At 35.0% G+C, this 20,725-nt stretch overlaps 1 protein-coding gene across 4 annotated transcripts in view; it reads left to right on the top strand.

Moving 5' to 3' along the window:
- The window catches only part of pcgf3 (polycomb group ring finger 3), a 62,690-nt gene extending 45,261 nt beyond the window's left edge, over positions 1-17,429 (top strand). The window contains exons 9-12 of one of the 4 annotated variants that reach the window (XR_534756.2): positions 133-213; positions 1,486-1,598; positions 2,988-3,185; positions 3,270-4,912. Coding sequence is in view for 1 of the 4 variants with exons in the window: in XM_008421162.2 (XP_008419384.1) it covers positions 133-213; positions 1,486-1,533 (129 nt within the window). In the remaining 3 variants the exon portion in view is untranslated. Of the gene's footprint in view, positions 1-132; positions 214-1,485; positions 2,375-2,987; positions 4,913-17,410 lie in introns of those variants that run through there. The other 3 variants (XR_534757.2, XR_534755.2, XM_008421162.2) reach the window with 3 other exon arrangements.
- Positions 17,430-20,725: the final 3,296 nt, after the last annotated feature.

Here is a 20,725-nt window from a genome sequence, read left to right as displayed (position 1 = left end):
ACGCTTCACCCACTGAGCTCATACAGTCTGCTTTCTGTGGGGGAAACATTTTATTTTTCTCCTTCCACCTTTCTGGTCTGACGTTTTCAATAAATTTTTTTTTTTTTTTTTTTTTTTTGCTTCTTTTCACAGCTGGACATTTTATGCAACGAGGAAATCCTGGGAAAGGACCACACTTTGAAATTTGTTGTTGTGACAAGATGGAGATTTAAGGTAACAAATTCTGGCAGTTTTGAGGAAATAAATATGAATTCCAGCTGACAAGAACATGATTGATTTAAATGTTATCGCCTGCAGGTTATGAAATCTTTTTACAGACTTAATCCTGTTGCATGTTGTTAAACTAAACCCAATTCTAATCTATAATTGGTTTACGTCTCCTCTCATTATTTGTGTTTCCGTTGTCCACATAACTGCACAGATTGGCATTACGGAAATACATTTGCTTAATTGAAACATAACAGTTGTGGGGAAAAAAAAAATTCTCAAAGTTTTTTGAGAAAAGGTTTTTGCACCAGGATGAGGTGTTTTGTCGACAATATCAGAATTTGTGTATTTGGCAAAACTGCAACGGAAACACTTTTTTGCGTCGCAAGAGTCGCATGATCAACAACGGAGTGTTGCTACTGGCAGAAAAGATGAAATTGACGACAGGAAATGGGAGGAGGATGATTAAGATGCGGCATGTTGTTAATAACAAACTTTATTCAGTTGTAATTTGATTGTGTTTCTTATTTAATTCAGACACCGCAATTGTAAAATTGTGCTTTTTTGGCAAAATATCTACAAAGTTTTGCTCACATTTGTTAACTAATGTTTAGCCTTGTTTATGATTGGCTATTTTCACTTAAAAAGTTTTAGTTTTGTTTAATCTGTTGCTGATTTTGCCTAATTTATAACAGTAAAGCACGCCAGACATCAGATTTTTAAGAGCTGCAGCGATGCATTCTGGGTACAGAATAAATGCCATTGGCTGCGTCAGGAGTGGAAAGGAAACAGAACTTATGTACAATTAGTGACTTCAAAATAAGAGCATGAATATAAACGTCTAATTATGAGAAGAAGAGTCTATAACCAAAACTTCAACTTTTAGTTACAAACCAGATATTTAATTTAATGTCTTATCATTTATCCAGAAAAATGTATTTAGAGGAAGATAGGTGCGCTAAATGTCTTCAGAGTTAACAGAAATACTAAAGTGCTTTACAAAAAATGAGCTACGCTATTAGCGGATTAGTGGATGTGTGCACACCAGTCCAGCACTGCAAAAACACAAAATCTTACCAAGTTTTGGTTTCTAGAGCAAATATCTTAGTACTGTTTAAATTAGACAAAGCTAACTAACAGGTGCCTTTTAAGCCTGTTTTTAGTAAATAATTACAGGTTCAACTGGCAGATCTTATTTCAAATGTACTAAGATATTTGCACAAAAAACTAGAAAAAAGATTCTTGGTAAAACCTTCAAAATGTTGTTGTCCGTTCCAGAAATCTCCGCTCCTGCTCCATTACAGACCGAAGATGGACCTGCTGTAGCTACAACGGACACAATGGTTGTTTTATTTGGATCCTTTTGGTCGGCTCCTTCGCCACAGACTTTGGTGAAACTTTCTTCTTCTTTTTTTTTTAATTTTTTTTATTATTATTTATGCAAAGACGATCAATCAACACCAAGCAAACACCTGACGTCAACAAAAGCCAGCAATTCGACATCTAATGAGACAAAAACTGGCACAGGACCTGCAACGCCGGCGCGGTTTTACAAACTAAAACAACCTTTTTCTTCGTCTGCTACATCCTACATATGTGAACAAAAAGAGAAAAATGGAAAAAAAAAAAAAAGGAGAGAAAAGCATATATTTATACTTTTGTACAGAAAAGACATGAACCAAGACACTACTGGTGCTCTGTTTACACACAAACAAGATGTCGGCAGTCATCTGAACATGTTTTTGAGCTTCATCCTCCTCAGACGATGACTGACGGGAGAGGAAGGTCTTTTTTTATATATAAATAAGAATATACATAAAAAGGCGTCTTTTCACAACACAACATGTTCTGGGAGCACAGAAAGTTTATGGAAAAGTTATATAACCTCCATCAATTTTAAGCCGATAAATCAATTTCCTCTGAATTGTTTTTTTTTTTATTATTATTTTATTTCCATTATGTCTGATTTGGATTCCTGATGATTGTCAATTTGTGAATAGGCTTTTTTTTTTGTGTAGTAATTTATGTTCGATATGCTGATATTGTACATAAAATGTCATTACAGAGAGATTGAAGAGAGACTTTAGACTGTTAAATAGAAAAGAGAGAGTGGATCCCTGAAGTGCTATCTATATGGTGATAAATTACAGACTCGCTATCAGTATCAGATTATATGAAAGCATCTTTATGTTGTCTGACAAGGACACAAAACAGCTTATATCAAATCTGCAACCATTTATGTGTTTGTGGGGTCTTAATATGTGAATTTGACTATAAGGAGGAAAACTGTCCCCAGCGCCAAGCTCATGTAGAGAATAAGACGTTTACGATGTCGTCGTTTAGGCAGATTGGAGTCATTTGAATTTAGTTTTCCTCACACTAAGCAGTCCTTAATATCCGTCCTCGTGTTCCTGCACTTCTTCTAGCAGCAGAAACTTGCGGAGGAGGATTGGGCCCACTGAATTAAAAGAAAAATCATAATTCTGATTTATGATCTCAGAGGATTAAAGTCAGAAATCCAACGGAAAAGTCAGAATTCTGAGAAAGAAGTCTGGATTATGAGATTAAAGTCCAAAACATGTTAAAGGAAAAGTAAAAAAATCTAAGAAAGTCAAAGATCTCAGATGTTTGTCTTTTTCTTATCACACTTCTGACTTTAATCTCCTCATTAGTCTCGTATTAAAGTCAAAATTATGTGATTAAAGTCGGCGACCAAATTTTGAAGAAAAAAATTGGGATTCTGAGAAAAAAAGTCAGAATTATTTTTTGTTTTTTTTCAGTGTCCCTAACTCTCCTCCGTAGAAACTTTCCCTTCATTTGTAAGGATTTTTCTAATCTGGACTCATCAGCTCCACTTGCAGCTGTTTGGTGTTTAAATGTGGAGAAAAGGCATTTAAAGAAAGAAACGCGTCAGGATGGTCGTCTCGCTGTCGCATCTTTATTCTCACTCCCAGCTGGAGAAGCTGCACAGTCTGCAGGTTCATGCCTGAAAAATGTATTTCACATTTCACTTTTTGTTTCTGCCGCAAGTATTTTTTTAATTTTTTTTTATTTTTCTGCAGGACAGCCAGCATTCAAGAACACAAATTCAGGTTTTAGCAGCGGCTGAGGCGTTACTTGGAGCATTTTAATATTGAAAATGAGAATAAAATGACCACAGCTGGGTCGTTTGGTGCTTTTTAAATGTGCGTTTGTAACATTAAGGAGGTTTATTCTGTCACAACATGCTGGTCTTAACTGTGATGCAGCAAATCTGCTAAAGCTCTTCTCTTCACATCTTAGAAAAGTTTCTTACATTTCAGTTTTTCAAATCTGTTTTTCCCAAGCCAATGCAGAACTGTCACCGTTTCACATGTGAAATGTTTTATTTAGCAGCTTCTTCATGAAATCTTTCAAGAAGTGAAACTGGTATTTGTTTTTCAGGATTTCAACTTACAGAAACACAATATTTTTACCTTCTGAATGAATGACTGGTGTTTACTGACACGCACTGTGTCTCCATGGCAACAAATCCAGACAAACGCAGCTGAAACATCTGCACCATTAAAGCCCTCACAGCATGGCTGCTCATTGTTTTTGGTTTCTGTGAAGCCATTTTATTAGAAATGCATCAATTTACTTTTATTATTATAGTTATTACTTAAAATGTGTTGTGAAACAATATGTAGGAGCTCTGACTGTGAAAAAATAAGGAACTGCAGCCCATTTGTGCTGCCACACTTTTTCCTTCCACTTCACTTTCCATTAACGTTCGTCCAGGTGCATCTCAGTAAATAAGTCTATCTATGTAATTTTAGATTAATTGCATCTGTACTGATGTTTCCAAACCTTTATTTCTGTTAATTATGATATTTTTTTAATTTACAACTCATGAAAGCTCATTTAATTTCTTAAGCTTCTTTAGCAATAATTTTCTGTGGCATTTCTGCTGATTTTTTACTAAACACAGAATATAACATCAGAGAACAATATCATTTTATTTGCCATAAAAAAGTGAATTTTGATACAGTTTTATGAACAGATTTATTTTTTAATTGCACAATTTCCGGCGGCTTTACTAACTACAAAACAATCAAGAAAAACTAGGACTTAAACATCAAATAATTTCCATAAAATGTACAAAATTATGTTTACGGTAATAATTCAGTACTTAAAGGTTCTTTACTTGCCGTTTTTCACTTTTTGGCAAATTTGATTAAGATTAAAAACGGCAAAAATTTTTATATTTTCTGTTTTCTTGTGCGAAACTCGGTTATGAAATTAGGTTTCAAATATTTTTAATCAGAAAAAGTTATTCTTCAAATGGCTTAAAAACCAAAAACAATGAGCTAACAGAATTATTTTTCTTTTCCTTGATAAAACACTTGATATTTAGTAAATATCTTTAAAGGTTTTTTTCCTTCCTGACTTTAACAGAAACTCTTAAGTTTGCATCACAGCTGCTTGATTTAATTTTGTTAAACGGTAAAACTCTTCAGTTTGTCATCTGACAGAGATATTTGTTTGTTTATTCCAGCTTCTCCTCGTCTTTGTTGGTTTCTGCTGAACTTTTTCTGTTTTCTTTAAGGTACATCAGCTCTTCTTCAGGTGGAGATGCTGTAAAACACCCAACCTGGTGCTGCTGTGACTAGAAAACAAGGAAAATCTCACAAACACTCCAAAAACACAAAATGGTACCAAGTTTTTCTGTCTAGTTTCTAGTGCAAATATCTTGGCTCACTTGAAATAAGACAAACTAGCTTACAGTTGATTTTAGCAAGATATAAGAGCTTGTTTTAGGTAAATAAAAAGTTATATTTCCACTTAAATTATTTCACTTGTAACAAGACATTTTCCCATGTTTCAAGTGAAATAATCTTCCAGTGCGATTATTTTTATTTTCATTTATTTACTTAAATCAAGCTCATAGTTTGTTTTATTATTTCAAATGTACTAAGATATTTACGACGGCGTTTTAAAGCTGTTAGATAGAAAAATAGAGTAAATTAATGTCAAAATTCAGAGATTTTGACATTAATTTCAGGAGTTTTACAGAAAAACGCCTGGAAATATCTGAGGTCTGAAAAACAAAAATTTACAGCAGAAAAAAAAATATATATATATATGTTGTAGACAAAAGAAGATCGAGTATAAAATTTTACTTTTTGACTTTCGGAAATTTTCTGAGTTTCAAAACTTGAAAGTTCTTGACTTTGGAAGCTCAGAAATTTTTCCAAATTTTTTCTATCAATCAATCAATCAATCAAATTTTATTTGTATAGCACATTTCAGCAGCAAGGCATTTCAAAGTGCTTTACATAATTAAAATAAAAACAGAAATAATCAGTGAGAAGGAGAGAGATTAAAAAAATAAAAAAACAAAAAACATTACATCATTAAAACGTTGAAAAGAAAGAAGAAGAAATTAAAAACATTAAAGACATAAAAACATGGAAGACATCAAACAACATTTCTGATATTAATCTTAAAATTTTAGTTTTTTCATTCTCTCTCTCTCTGTTTCTCTCTCTGTCTCTCTATCTCAGTTGCTGTTGGACACCATCATATATCTGCACTAGAAACTAGACCAAAACTACTTGGGTCAGTTTTGTGTTTTTGCGGTGAAAATGAACCACAAATGCCTCACTTGCCCGTTTTTTTCCTGCTGTTTCTGCTGTAGTTAAGGGAACTCGGTTAACGGTGGTATAATTATTTCAACGTGGTGCATCTGTAATATTTAAGACTAAACAGCTTTAGGTTATGCAGGAGATAATTGTGGACAAATACCAACACTGTCTTTTGTTGAACCCTGATGGAAAAGGTGGAGTTTTCCCTCACAGTGACGGTCAGACTTCATCTCTGGTGCTTTCTATGGTGCTAACATTCCCTCATCTCCAAGTTTTCCTGCACAAATTCAGTCCGCGACGAAGAGGCGCTGTGCGAAGCGTCTCCTGTTGGTTTTTGTTTCTGGTGTCGTTTCTCCTCGGTTCTGCCTCTCTGTGCGGATAAAGGTGCTGCTCCCCTCCCTCCTTCCTCCTTATTGATTTGTCTGCTTTGCCCAGCTGCTGCGATTGAAAACCAGGGGAATTTTAAACAAGTTGAGGCCCGATGAGGCGGATTCTGCGAGAACTAAAAGTAAAGTGGTGAGAAATTGGATGTGCTGGCACCAATTTCATGGCTCAAATAGAAATCACACTTATGGGATTCTTTGGTGAGACGTTTGCGCCTCTCGGTCAGATTGAGACTTGCTTGGTTTAAAATCAGCTGGTTCGGTTTTAATATCCCAGACTTTCTGCGGCGCTCTGGGGGAGAGCTGAATTATTTTTTTTTTATGGATTCTGCTGCATAAGGTTTTCCCTCCCAGCTCACTGGGACGGATCGATGTTTCGCTCTTTATTGGGACCAACATTAAGACATGCTGCTTGTCAGAGGTTTATGGTAGAGCTAGCTCAGCTGCAGATAAACGTTTCAATAAAAGGTCTTCTATAAGGTTATTCTGCCGTCGCTCTTGCATTAAACAACATTTCCTCAGTGATTCTGGCTGCAGACTGAACTCTAAAACAGACTCTGCTGTGAAATAAGTGTCCACTTTGAAAGTGTGGAAGGTTTTGTTCAGCTGTGTTGCTGAGAAAATGTAAAAATCAGTTTTCAAACTATGATTTATTATTTTAAAAGTGCTATCTAAAGCTAACTGACTCACTATAAACCTTTAGTTTCCTCGTTAACTGAAAGCATTGCAGTAACTAGCTTACATTTCATAAAACATTTTATTTAGCCACATTTCAGTTGCTTTGAAGTCCACACTTTGACTAGGACACTCCAACCCCCTTTTTTATCATTACTATTTCATTTTCTGTTGTTTTTATCAGTCACTCTGATCTGGACTTTCTCTTGTGTTACAGATTGATTGACATAAATTTCCTCTACTACTAAAAAAAGTGTTTTTATATCTTAGTACAATTAAAATTACACAAAATTAACTTACAAATAACTTTTCAGCAAGACATGAGCTTGTTTTAGGTCAATAATTCATTAATATTTATTAAGAAAAGACAGAATATTAGGACCATAATAAGAATAAATAAATAAAATTACAACAGTGAAGTTGAAATAATTAGAATAAAGTCATAATATTTTAAGAGTAGTTTAATATTTCAAGGATAAATTCATAAGAATAAAGTTGTAACACTATCACTTTGTTCTTGCATTATTTTTAATTCTTGTAGTTTTAGTACTTTATTCTTGCATTACTTCAACTTTATTGTTGTAATCTTAAAACTTTATTATTGAAATATTACAATTCAATTTTCTTTTTTTTCTTTGCGCGTCCTAATAAACTATCGTAACACTTTATGATAGTTTGGTTTTTCTACTCAATAAAGGAAATCATAATTTGAAAACTGCATTTTCTATTAACTTTTTTTTGTTGTCAGATATTAAAACTGGTTTGATTTTCTGAAACATTTAAGTCAAAATCAACAGATCTTTGAAATTTGTCATATTTTCACATCACTACAAATTATTGCTATAAATTCTTGGTAAAGGTAAACTATGCAGCAGTTTTGTTGTTTTTAAATTAAACAAAAATCCTTCCAGATCTGCGGAGGTTTTTTTCTGAATTTGATCAGTTTTAAAATGTTTTTGTCTCTGCTGAAGGAAAAATGTCTTAACTTGACATGTTTTGTTTCTTTGTGACTGAATTTTGCTGTAGTGCTTTAATGTTGACTCAGTTTTCCCTTTGTGAGCGCAGAGAAAGAAGATGTGGTTTATTCTATTTGCAAACAAAGTGTGCAATATACCTTTTCCAGACGGTTTCAGCCCCATTGTCTTCTAGTTTTCCTGTTTTTTGTTTAGTTTTTTTGCAGCCAGCTCCTCAGGTCTCTAAATGCCTTCTGGTTCCTCACGTTGATCAGGAAATCTCACACTAATCCACCCAATACGCAACATGGATTTGGACTGGATTTTATTTCACTCTCGTTTCCTTTTCCTCCTGCAGGTTAACTCAGGCACTTATTTAGTGTCCTTGTCCTTGTATTATTTATTGCACATTTTATGATCTGGTTTACACTTAAGAGGTATCGCGGTTTAGGATTGGGCTGGAATTTCTTACATACAAACCTACAGAAGCTTTTGTCAAACCATAAATGTGTATTTCATCAATAAATGCCTTTTAAAAGTACATCTGCTGATTTATTTTCTTATTTAACTAGTGGTAGGAAATGTCTGCTGAAGGATTTATGATAATATTTTGTGGGGGGGGCGCAGTTTTAGTTTTGCATTTTCACTCTGGGTCAAAAGTTGTATTTGTGACATTTTCTTTCTCTTGAGTGCAATAAATTGATCTTTTTCTGTATTATAAAACAGATTTTTAAATTTAAAACTATTGATCCCAAAGTGAAATTAAATATTGTGATCAATTAAGTATTTTTTAATTGAATTGAAAATTTTGTTTTAAAGAACGTTATTTCATAATGGAGGAAAACAAGACTAAAATATCAAGTTACAAAATAATTAATTAGAAGAAAACAATAAAAGAACGATGGATATTTGATTTTAAGATGACGTGAAAGGAAAAAATGTTTTGCCCGTTTATATAGAAGTATTTTTTTTTCACCTTTTGGTGGAAAAATGTATTTTGCTCATTTTAAATGTGACCTATTATGCTTCCTGGAACTATTAAGATACAAAACGTATCCATTACATTTTTTTCACAAAATCATTCAGATGTGCAATTATACAACCATACATCTTTGAAAAGCATTAGTAGAGCCTCCTGCATAACCAAAAGTATGCAACAAGTGGGTTCTAAATTGTAAGTATGATGGCTCTTCCAGCAGCCATTGTACAGGGCATGCAGTAGTAAAACCAGCTGACCAAACATGCTGAAGCTCAGCTGGGGTTGCTAGGTAACGGTGCAACGCGACTTTACAATCTGAAAATCTTTGAAACACTCATTTTCTTAAACATTAACTTATTGCCAAATAACATCTCTTTGGCTGTTTTTAGAAGCAATAGAAACCAAAATGGAAGAAAAAACATTAAATGTGCATCTTAGGTCTCCTGTTAAGATGCCCACTGTCTCCAGATAAGCCGATCTTTTGTCCGCTAAAAGTATTGCTCTCCCTCGCTCCCTCCCAGCCTAGATAAAGTTTTGACGTATCAGAAATACAGTTTCTTTTTACATACACTCCACTGATATTGGAAGGGAAAACTTAAATCTTAGAACATTTTATTGACGGTATGATGCGGATAAAATTTACTGCATTTAATAAATTAAATAATTATCACAATATGGCTTCAAATTAAAGCTTTGATCAAAGCTTTAATTGCTTTGATCAGCCAAATTTAAGTCTGGATCTGACTGATAAAGTTTTTGTGCTTCCAACCTGTCGTCCTCTATTTATATCAAATTGTAAGGAAGGAATAGACCCAGAACAAAATGATGGTGAACATATTCCCACTAGGCAGCTGTTGTGTGGTGGTAAGCTTTTATTTTACCAAAAAAAAAGAGAAAGAAACAGACCTGTGTGAGTCTAAAGGAGCATTTGTCACCAGCAGAAGCCTTTCAGCACAGCGACAGATGTTAAATGTCAGGCGTTTGGTGGCAAAGCCTCCAGTTTCCATCTGCTCACACTGCAGCTGCGGATGCATCATATGCTGGACTTCATCCTGCCTCATGTGAGCGAAAATAACAAAAGACAATGATGAAGTTTATTTAGAAACATGATGCCAACTCAGTCAATGCAGAGGAAACACTTTAAAAACGGCATAGAAGTGTTTAAATTTGGCAAAACTTTCAATATAAACAATTAATTACCTATGTAAGTAAAAGAAAGTGATTTAAAATAGCAGTTTTAATCCAAATGTCTTAAATCTGTAAGCACTTTTGCACATTTTTAAAAATTCCACTTGGATCTCAGCTGCTTCTGTAAACAGCCCAAGTGCTTTAAAAAAAACACCCAGCTGTCATTTTGGCAACATGTTGATGTTTTTTGGGGTCAGAAAAATGAACCATTTCAAAGCCTGAAGGAGCATTGCGTGTTACCTAGCAACCCCAGCAGAGCCCCGCCCGTCACCTAGCAACCCAGGCTGAGTTCCACCATGTGTGGTCAGATGGCTTTATGTTTTGTTGTGACTTACCGTCCAGAAACTGCTTGCAAGATTCTTGTTGGTTGTACAGAACGCTCCACTTATGCTTTTCAAAGATGTACGGTTGTATAATTGTGCATCTGTTTGCAGTTATTTTTTCATGCGAGCACAAATGTTGAGCATGGCGACAAGAGGCCCTAAAACAGCTCGGAATGGACAGAACTGAGCAGAAAAGTCTCAAAAGTCTCATTTTCTAATAATAATTTTGTGCAAAAAAATGTATTGAACATGTTTTGTATAGGCCATCCTAAGATAAATTGCGGAAGTCCTTAGTCTTTGGAACTGGTTTGCTACACTTTGCAGAATATCAAGCTGTTTGTGTCTTCTTTAAAAGTGTTAAGGTTTGAAATGATTCACTTTTTATTCTTACAAGTGTGCCAGTGATCCTTCTCATGAAAAGATACATTATCTAAAATCAGAGGCTGCTCCTTTGCAGCGTTTTATCAATTCTCGCTCGTAGAGGAATTATTCTCAGGAGACGACGGGAAGCACCGAGATGTTTGTTTTCTCAGGACCATTAGATTGCAGCTATTTCAGTCGTCGTCGTCTGTGGGCGGCGCGTTCAGATGTGTAAAATGAGAAGAGGGAAAATCACATTGTCGGCTCATTAACCGAGTCGGCCGTGCAGACAGAGGGGCTGGTGCTTTTGGTGTTTGTTGCTGGTGCTTTGCCACATGGTGTAGTTATTACACAGCAGGGGCAACAAGAATCAGATTCACTGCTGTTCATCAACATGTGATGCTGAAATAATGGTGCTTGTATGATGTAATGGTGGGATTTCAAACCAGTTCCGGGTATTGCTGAATAAAATCCGTCTTTGTGGCACTGGCAGTAATAACATGTTGCACATAGAAACCTTTAATAAATAACATTTGTCATGTAATGTGAGCTGAGTCACATCGATGTGGAAGAACGATTTATTAATACTTCAAATAAGTATTAATAATTGTTTGTAAACTTATTTTACAAAATTATTATATTTTGTAAAAGAGAGCCCTGTCTTTTTCTCAGTTAGGCTTAAATTTTGAATGTAATTCGTTTCTCCTTTTTTCATTATTACATATTGTATTTATTTATGAATAGATGCTTTAAAAAAAAATTCTATATGATTGTATTTCACAAGTTTATGACCAGCCGATGAAGGATTGAATTGGATTATATTTGCTGTGTCAGTAGTTGCTATGACAACTCGACTGTGAGTCTCTTAGCGACGCAGTGAGCCAGGGGGGTGCGGGGGGACAGGAGTGGTTTTAAGTTGTTCTTATCGGTTTTTCTCTGGCTAAATTAACTAAACTAATAATACCTTCATCGTTTTATTTTGCTAACGGTTGTTGTTCTATTGCGGTAGCGCGGGCGTGGATGGGAAGAAAATCGTCTTTTTGCCCTCCAGCGTTGTACGCATGCGCGAAATATCCGGATGTAAACAATAACATTTGGTGGATCTCTGACTCTTCCTGCACTGCTATTATTATTTTTATTAATATCTTTGATCTGTATTTTTTTTTAACTAAGCTAAATCTGTTTTAGTTTAACTAAGCTGGGAAGTTAAACCTGAGGTATATAAATAAAAATAAATAAATAAATAAAAAAAACACTGCTCAAAAAAATAAAGGGAACACTTTAACATTTAAGTGAACCCTGAAGTGTTCCCTTTATTTTTTTGAGCAGTATATATAAACATTTACGTGTATGAGTCTAAACCTTTGAAAATATTTTCTACCTTCAAATGGGGCCTTTGAATTATAGAAAGAGCTGAAAAGCATTGCAGAGCTGCAGAGGTGTAATCCTCCTGACTTATTGATGCATTTCTTCTTATTTATTTCTTTTCATTTACTTCCAATCTGCACCCTTCATGGGTTTGCTGATACTGTTGCTTCAGGTTATTACTCCTCTGCAATGCAGGTCAGAGAAAGCAGCGGGGAAATAAAGGTCAATAACTCATCAGCTGTGACAAAAACGTGGCAATAAAAATATTTTTTTTCCTCATAGAGAGAAAACTCTTCTGGAGGCTAGAACAACAAATATGACATGAAGAAGGAAGTTTTTCTTTTAGCCATTTAAAAAATATATGGTTTGAATTTTGTATGCGATTGAAACAACAGCTACACTGGGTGACTTTCTATTGTTATTTCAAACAGAAAAGCAGATGCATTTAATTTAGGTTCATAAAGTCCGGTTTAAATGTTTCCCCTGTTGAGTCTCAGCTCTGGGTTTGTCGTCTACTTCCCCTTCATCAATCTGCTACTTATCGAAGACTTTGATGGGTTCAAGTGGAGATAATTAAACTTAAATCTAAATTTACTGCTGTGCACCTCTGCATGTGTATTTAGCACATAGTTTGGTTGCTTTGCATAAATTTATGTGCATGTTTCAGTTTTATTGTTTGATATTTGTTTCCCCTTGATCATCAATCAGAGCAGTAGAGTAGTTAGAAGGGAAATTAGATTTTCTAAAGTAGCAAAACAGACATTTGGTCACAAAAAGGACTAGAAGTACAATGTGATTATTATTCTATTTACAACATTTAATATACGGCGAGGGATGCACATTTTCCACATTTAAAGTACAAATCTTACATTTAAACCTACAAGCATGATTTTGAAATAATTTAAACATTTTTTAATGCTTTTTCAAGTGAAATATATATAATTTCAATTCAGGAGTGATATGGGGGGAATTATTATATTGTGTAGGTTTAAAGTAAGATTATTATTTTACCATCAGTCAGAAATTGAATGTGTCAAAAAAGAAATTAAATCTGATGCGGGGAGTTAAAGATTATTGCGATGGCCTGTCTACCTCAAACACTTGGAGCTCATAATCAAAGATAATTGATCAAATTGTTAGTAGAAACTTACGAAAAGTATTAGGGACACACTAAGAAAATAAAATTGTGACAATAAAGTAATAAAATTACAACTTTAGAAATAACTTTCAGGCTGAATCTGTATTTTTAGCGTAACTGTAGATCATGTCCTAACTGCATTGGTTTTCAAACAGCTGTGGGCGGTGCAGACATAGCTTCGTTTGTTAAATGTGTCATATTGAAGACTAGATCATCTAATTATTAGGCTGTCAGCTAAAATAAAGCCTAAGAGGGCGACGATAGCGAAGATGTGTGGGAGAGGTTTGTTATTGAGCTTTATGGAGGGTTTCTTTATTCATGCTTTTCTGTTTTATTGCCATTTTGCCGTGTATTTGCAGTTTAGCTCATGAAGTTTGAGCTTGACGTAATGCGGCTCCATGCTCTGCTTCATGCGGTTTTCAAAGAAAAGACATACAAGACGCCCACGTAACGCTGACTCACCAGATGAGTTGAACTTAAGAAATATAACGTTTCCTCTCAAACTTTGAGAACCTTGTTATAAAAAAGCAAACTGAAGAACCAGCTGTGTGCAGCAGGGTTACAACAGGTTTGAGTTTTTCATTGCAGTTAGTTTTAAGAGCACGTTGGCTAGATTTTATTAGTTAAATATTGCTTTGCTCTAGTTTGTAGTAGTTTTACTTTTTTTGCTATGGTTATTTTAGGTGCAGAATTCAAAAGGGTCAACGTATTGTAATGAATGAATGAACAGGAGATACCATTTTCAAGAAATTAATTTGATTATTGATGAAACAACCAATTGATAAACTGATCAACTGGTGTTTTCTCCCCTTTTTGCTGTCGCCATTTTGTGGCCTAGCATAAGTCAGGGGATTATGCAATATTGTAATTTGCCGACAGCTGACGTAAACTGCTTGTGTGGGGAAAAGAAAATAAATTTCACATCAGTTTGAAAGGCTAATAAATAGATTAATAAACACAAAAATGAAGGATATTACATGTATAATGTCAGTACACATTTTAAATACATTTTATTTATTTCAGCTAATGAAACTGTTTTGTTATTACGTTTGCTTTTGTTAACTATAGTAACCTTGTCGTGCAGGCATCCAAAATCAACCGGCTTTGATCCATGAGACACTACAGATGGTGAAAAACATTGACCTGGAAGTAATAAGAGTCAGAGGGGCAGACCACATCCTGTTGACCTCAGTCCCAACGAAAAACATGTATTTACACATGTATTATGAAGGAAAGAGTAGCTTTGTTTGCCCTTGAACCAATTAATAGCAGCACAGAGTTGTTCACAGGAGCAAAGCTGTGTGAATCTGTGTAAACATTAGTATTTCCCCCGAGGCTGAAGTCGACAGAACATGAGCAAACCAACCTCTAACGGCACCGACCGCAGGAGCCATCGACCAACACAGCAGGATTTTCACTCAAAGTCTCTGCTGCTCATGCGTCATCCCAGGAGTCCAGGAGATTTCACCCTTTGACCCCTGCTGCTGCTCAAACTCTCCTTTATAAATTCTGTTTGCTTCCATTCTAAAATGCTCAAAGCGTTGTTGTGGATCGTAAAGCTGCAGGAAGGATCTCCAGTAGCAGTCAGTCTTTCAACAACTCTAAAGAAGCCTCTGAGGCTTGGTTGCTATATCACAGTTGTTACATGCCACCATTGGCTCAATATCTGGACTATTGGCGAGCACTTCGTTTGATGCTCCCTTTTAAATCTCTGTCTGGTTGTGTGGTGAGAAACCGGGGAGAAAGACGCTGGAGTAGGGGATTCGTGCTCGTCATGATAGACAGAAGAGACCATTTGAACTTCCTCCTTTTCTGTTATTCACATCATGACTAACCATGGAAACTTTATAAAAATGTGTCTCTTTTTGTACAAAACCTTTCCAGGAATTGGTATCTCAGGTTCCCACTAAAGTACTATTAATGGACGTATTAATTAAATTAACATTTTGCACATTTCTCTTTTACTTTTGGTTTCATCCCAGCTGTTTCTAAAAACAGCCCAAGCACTTAAAAAAACACCCAGCTGTTTTTTTGGGAGTAAGTTAATGATTTTTCACCTATTCTAGAAAATGAGCCGACTTTCTAGATTCAAAAATCTCCCGATTGACACAATTGCGCGGTAACCTAGCAACCCAAGCGGCACTCCAGGTTGTTTGGTCAGCTGGTTTTGCCACTATATGCACTGTACAATGGCTGCTGAAAAAGTGTTTTGTTGCTGACAAACCATACAGAAAACAATCTTGTCAGTTGTTCAGGAGGCTCCACCTCTGCTTTTCAAATTTGTACAGTTGAACAGGTTTACAGCCATTTTCATGTGCCAGCATTGAGTTGTGGTTGACTGTTTGACCCACTTCATCCCAGCTTTAGTCCAATTAAATTAAATTTACATGCTGGACCAACAAATGTTCAGCTTAGCTGCCATTTTCATGAGCAGTTTTTAGTTGTACCACATAACAGACATAAATTGGGAGATTGAGCTGGATTCTCCAGAAAACAGAAGCAGCAGTGACTCAGAGCCTAAATTACAGTCTCAAAATGGCAGAAAATGACAGCATTTATCACTTGATTCGCCTTAACAGCTTCAAGTCAACATCTTCTTTTTCTCAAATTGAGGAGGGAATTTCATATTTCAGTGAATAAACACCAGTCTACACATGTTAGAATCAAACAAACAACTCCAGTTATTTTAATATCCCTAATATGTAGATGTATATCTCCAGTTTTTAAGAAATGACTGAAATAAGTTTACGGCACATGAAAAATATGTTTATCTGTGTTTGTATAATTCAGCAAACACAAAAAGAAAATTGTCAATCATGCTAAATGTTGATGTTTCATTGAAACCTTCAGTTTTTATGCCTCTGGTTGTAACATCTGCCTTTTCCAAAGAAAAGCAAATCTAATATTTACAATTCTCAGAAGAAAATTGTCTGCAATTTGTAGGAGAAAAACTATAATTACAGTAGTTTCTGCAGCTACTATAACTAAAAATGTTCCTGATCTTTAAACTGCTACAAACATACTTTCTGGTGTCAGAAAAATGTTATTTTCTAGGAAGAAAATCTCCCGCATATTGCGTTTGTTTAAATGTTGTTTACTGTAATATATTCAGAGACCTTTTGCTAGTAAACAAGTTTAAATGCATTGATGAATTCCTGACATCATGGAGAAGCTTTTCCATCCACCGTGAGTCACTCAACCATCGAGGCTCTCAGCATGATAAATGTCACAATTCCAAATAAAATAGGTATTCTCCATTTATCAAGAAGCACCCTAATCGATGTGCTTTGGATTTTGTAGTAAATTGAGTCACGTTTTTTGATAAAACTGAGAAGAAAATTTATTTCTTACCAATCTTACCAAATTTGCAGCGAATCAAATCTCAGTGGCTCGTTAGCAGGCCTCTGCAGAGCTGAACAATTGAGTGCTGAAAAAGTTGCATGATAGCAGCTCTTGCTACCCTTCTTTAGGATCATGCAGAAACCACTTGCATTATTTTTGGCCGTGCAGGAGCCTCAACTTCTGCTTTTCGAAGTTGTATAATTGCAAATCTGTTTGCGGCCATTTTCACTTGAGTGTAAATGTTGAGTTGTGTTTGACTGCTGTTAGGTGTTAGAAACTAAACTTTGATGCAATGTGGAATGGAGAAAAGAAGCCAAAACATTTGGAATAAAAAATATATATTTCAATGCCATAAAAATGCACAAATTTGAAGTTACGATAATAAATTTGTTAATAAAAACACAACAATAATAAAAAGAAAAACACATGTTTTTTATTCTAATGTTTTCATTTTAATGAAAATGGAAGCACTTTTTTGCATCGTATGAGTCACATGATCAACAACCAGATGTTGCTACTGGCAGACATGACAAAGAAGGAAACAGGAAGTGGCCGGAGGGTGAGGCGCAGCATGATGACGGATCACATGAAGAAACTTATTCACATGTGATTTTAATTGCATTTTGCTATGTTACAAACATAAACATAAATATGTTTTAAAATGCATGTCCATAAAATTTGCTTGATTGAAAAGGATTTTCAAAAAGGCAAAACGAAGTAAATGTTTCCTCACAACTATTTCAGATATTTTAAAACCACGTTTAATATTTTTGTCTCCATAATTGTGGCAGAATAATAAGATACATATATAACTAATAAAATCTGTGCATTTGGCATAAAGAGCTGCACATTGCTGACTGGATAAAAATAATATTGCTGTTTCTGCAGGATGTCAAAATGTCAGATTTAAACCTCAGGAGCAAAACGGCTGCAGCCATGACAACAGAGGAGCAGACAAAGCTTTCCATCAGCTGGATTTCTTCTCTCTGATTGGCTGACTGGACAAACATGGGATCCTGGTAAAATTTCTAAATCCTAACTTTAATATTTTAGCGTTTCCCACAAAAGAAGCCTGCACTTTGAAGCAAAATCATGAACATTTGTCCATTCTGACTTGACAAAATCACACACCTGTAATCCAGCAATCAGCTGTGTTAGCTGTGGTTGAAATGAGACGGACACAATCAGCAGCAAAACTCAGGGAGGCTCTGACGATTTCATCAAACATGACAACATTTTTCCCATCTGTTGCTGCTCAGTTTTGCTGAGCCTGTTCAAATTGTAGCCTCAGTTTTCTCTGCTAACACGACTGGCAAACTGAGTCCTTCTGCTGTGAGAAGGTTGTGCGTGAAAATCCCAGTAGATCAGCACAGCTGGTAATAATAATAATCAACTAATACTTGATTTGAACTTTAGCAAGTTATCTTCACCGTGTCTAGATGACTAAATTATAGAAGCCAACAGTGGATGTTTTCAGCACAAACTTTTTCCAGATAGTTTACTCAAGTTAATGCCTTAAATTCACATTTTCTCAAGATAACAAGTTAATTTCATAACAGTTCCCTCAAGATAATGACTTAGTTTCCTGTTTTCTGCATAGAATTATTCCCAATGGATTTCTCAAGATAATTTTCTGATGGTTTTTTGACAAAATGACTTAATTTTCTGTTTTCTCCAGATAAGTGGCTTTCTCGACATAACAAGTTCATTTCATGATGGTTTCTAAAGAAAATGTCAGTTTTCTCGAGATACAGAGTTAAATACAAGATGTTTTTTTTTCTAAATAGTGTCTTAATATAATGAGTTATATTTCCCGATGGATTTCTCGAGATAAGTTAATTTCATGATGTTTTTCTTGAGATAACAATTTAATTTTCCGTTTTCTTGCGAAAATGAGTTAATTTCCCACTTTTTGCATATTCCTTTTCCCGGTGATCTTCTCGTACTAACAAGTTTATCATGAGAAAACAAAGTTTGTCCACTCTCAGCTTCTGTACTAAAGGCGTAAAATTGCAGACATGTCATTATCTGATTTATTTAAATAGATTATCACACCAAAGAGGTTATTTCTTCCTGGTAGCATTTGTTACAGAGTCTTTAAAATCTTTCAATGCTACTCTTGTGTAAAAATAGAAACAGAAAAAGCTATCAGAAGATGATACACCATAGAAAGAAACTATTTCTTGGTTATTAGCCAGCAGCAGTTCAATTAAATTACTTCATGGGACTTTCCCACGAGCAGTGAACCAACAAAACTAATTTACAGCGCAGTCTAAAAAAACAAACGCCAGGGAGGTAATTACTCCGCATTTCATTTTTTAAGTGTTATTTTTATAGCTCTGCTCTGCTGTGCTTTCACCTCATCCTGTTCCTCGCTGCCGTGTCATCTTTTGAATGATCAAAAAGCTGGATTTCAGTATTTCTGAACCTCTGACTTTTAATAGAAAGACTACAGAGGAAAGAAATGTTGTAAAACAACAAAACTTTTATTCCTCTTGTAGGCTGTCTAAATAAGCTGCCAGAAAATACCACATATCAGAATCATGCAGCAGAAAGTGGAAATGTTCTTCATGGTGAGCAAAGAACAAAACGTCGTGCACAGCGCCGACTTCATGGTCGTTTCTTCAGAAGTTGACAGCATCCACAGTCGACTCAGTGAGTCCTTACGGTTGCATCACCTCCCTGAAGTACCAGGCCTGGAAACACAGACTTTGAATGTCAATCTCTGATCAAAGCTGCTACCTAGACTTTAAACAAACTAGGTCACTCCTCACTTCATCTGCATTGTTTATCTGCAGATTTATTTGTACGGTTTTGCTCCACATCTTCTGGATTCAGATCACAAAAACACGGCAGCTTATTACTTGAAACAAAATCAGTGATTCCACTCGCATCCGTCCACTCCTCGGGATTCTTTGATTTTTGCTGCATGTGTGTGCGTCTTGTCTTGGAAATGTAAAACCCCTGCCTGGCGATTTGCATAAGATGGAGCAGCTCTGCATGCATGCATACAAAGCCTTTGAAGTCACGGCCGTCCCGCCCGTGGTAAACTCTGCTTCCATGATAATTATGTGAGCCATAGACTCACACATTGCGGTGAAGCATTGCCTCGTAAAATACATCTTTCAGAACAGATGTTGTTGAATATTTTGCACCATTAACATACAAAATGGCCAAGAATTGATGGGAGTTTTGTTCTGATTTAAATAAACCAGAATTAAATAGGTATTTGCATACAGAAGATTTTAAATATTTCACCATCCTAGTTATTGTTTAGATATAAATAAGTCTGCATTCCTCTATATCAGGGCTGTCAAAACTTTTTGTAATTTGGACCAAAATCATCAAACCAAGTAATTAAAGTAATAGAATTCATTTAGTTTGTCTTTAAAAAGATTTTGAATGTTTGCATCTAGTTTTCAAATTCTTTTTTATTCAAGTTTACAAATTTTTTAAATTTCTTTCAACATGTTCACTATATTTAAACAAGTTTGGCCACTGGATGTTACTACTGGTGGAAATGACAAAGAAGACTTGGGGTTAGGGTCAGGGTGTTATTTTTAATGATTTATTGTGTGAGCAAACTTATTCATGTCTGAATTTAATTGTTTTTAATTTAATTTAACATAAAACATAACATAAACATTTTAATTTAATTTATTTAATGGAAACACTGTGATTACAAGATTGTTTTCTTTTACTTAGTTGAATTTTGACAAAGTTTTGAACTCATTTGCAGTGGAAAAGCAGCTAAAGCTAAAGTTTGTTTCTCTTGTGATCAGAGATGGTTGTTTATATCACCTGATGTGGTTTTTACACTAATTTTTACCCAAGTAGCTTTTTTAAAATGTAGGTCACATGTGGGGTTCATCAAGGCTCAAACATAGAATCCCTATTATTTAATGCACCCACTGACTCAGACTATAAAAAGTAATAATATCAGTTAGCATAACTCCGCAGATGACACACAGCTCTACATTACAATATCAGGTGACTGAAGAAAATGTAATGTTTATTATTTTATTGTTTCATAATTAACTTTATGATGTATTTCTGATGTAAAAAGCATTTTGAACTGCTTAGTTGCTGAAATTTGTTATACAAATAAACTTGGCTTGACTTTCTTATTAAAATTATTCCTATAAAATAAAACAAAGTTTCTTTAACTCTATTATTGAACTCTGTGAAATTATTTACATTTGA

The sequence above is a fragment of the Poecilia reticulata genome, linkage group LG10 (assembly GCF_000633615.1).
Source record: "Poecilia reticulata strain Guanapo linkage group LG10, Guppy_female_1.0+MT, whole genome shotgun sequence".
Classification (NCBI taxonomy): domain Eukaryota; kingdom Metazoa; phylum Chordata; class Actinopteri; order Cyprinodontiformes; family Poeciliidae; genus Poecilia; species Poecilia reticulata.
The sequence above is the reverse complement of the archived record's forward strand: the minus strand, read 5'-3'. Positions and strand labels throughout refer to the sequence as shown.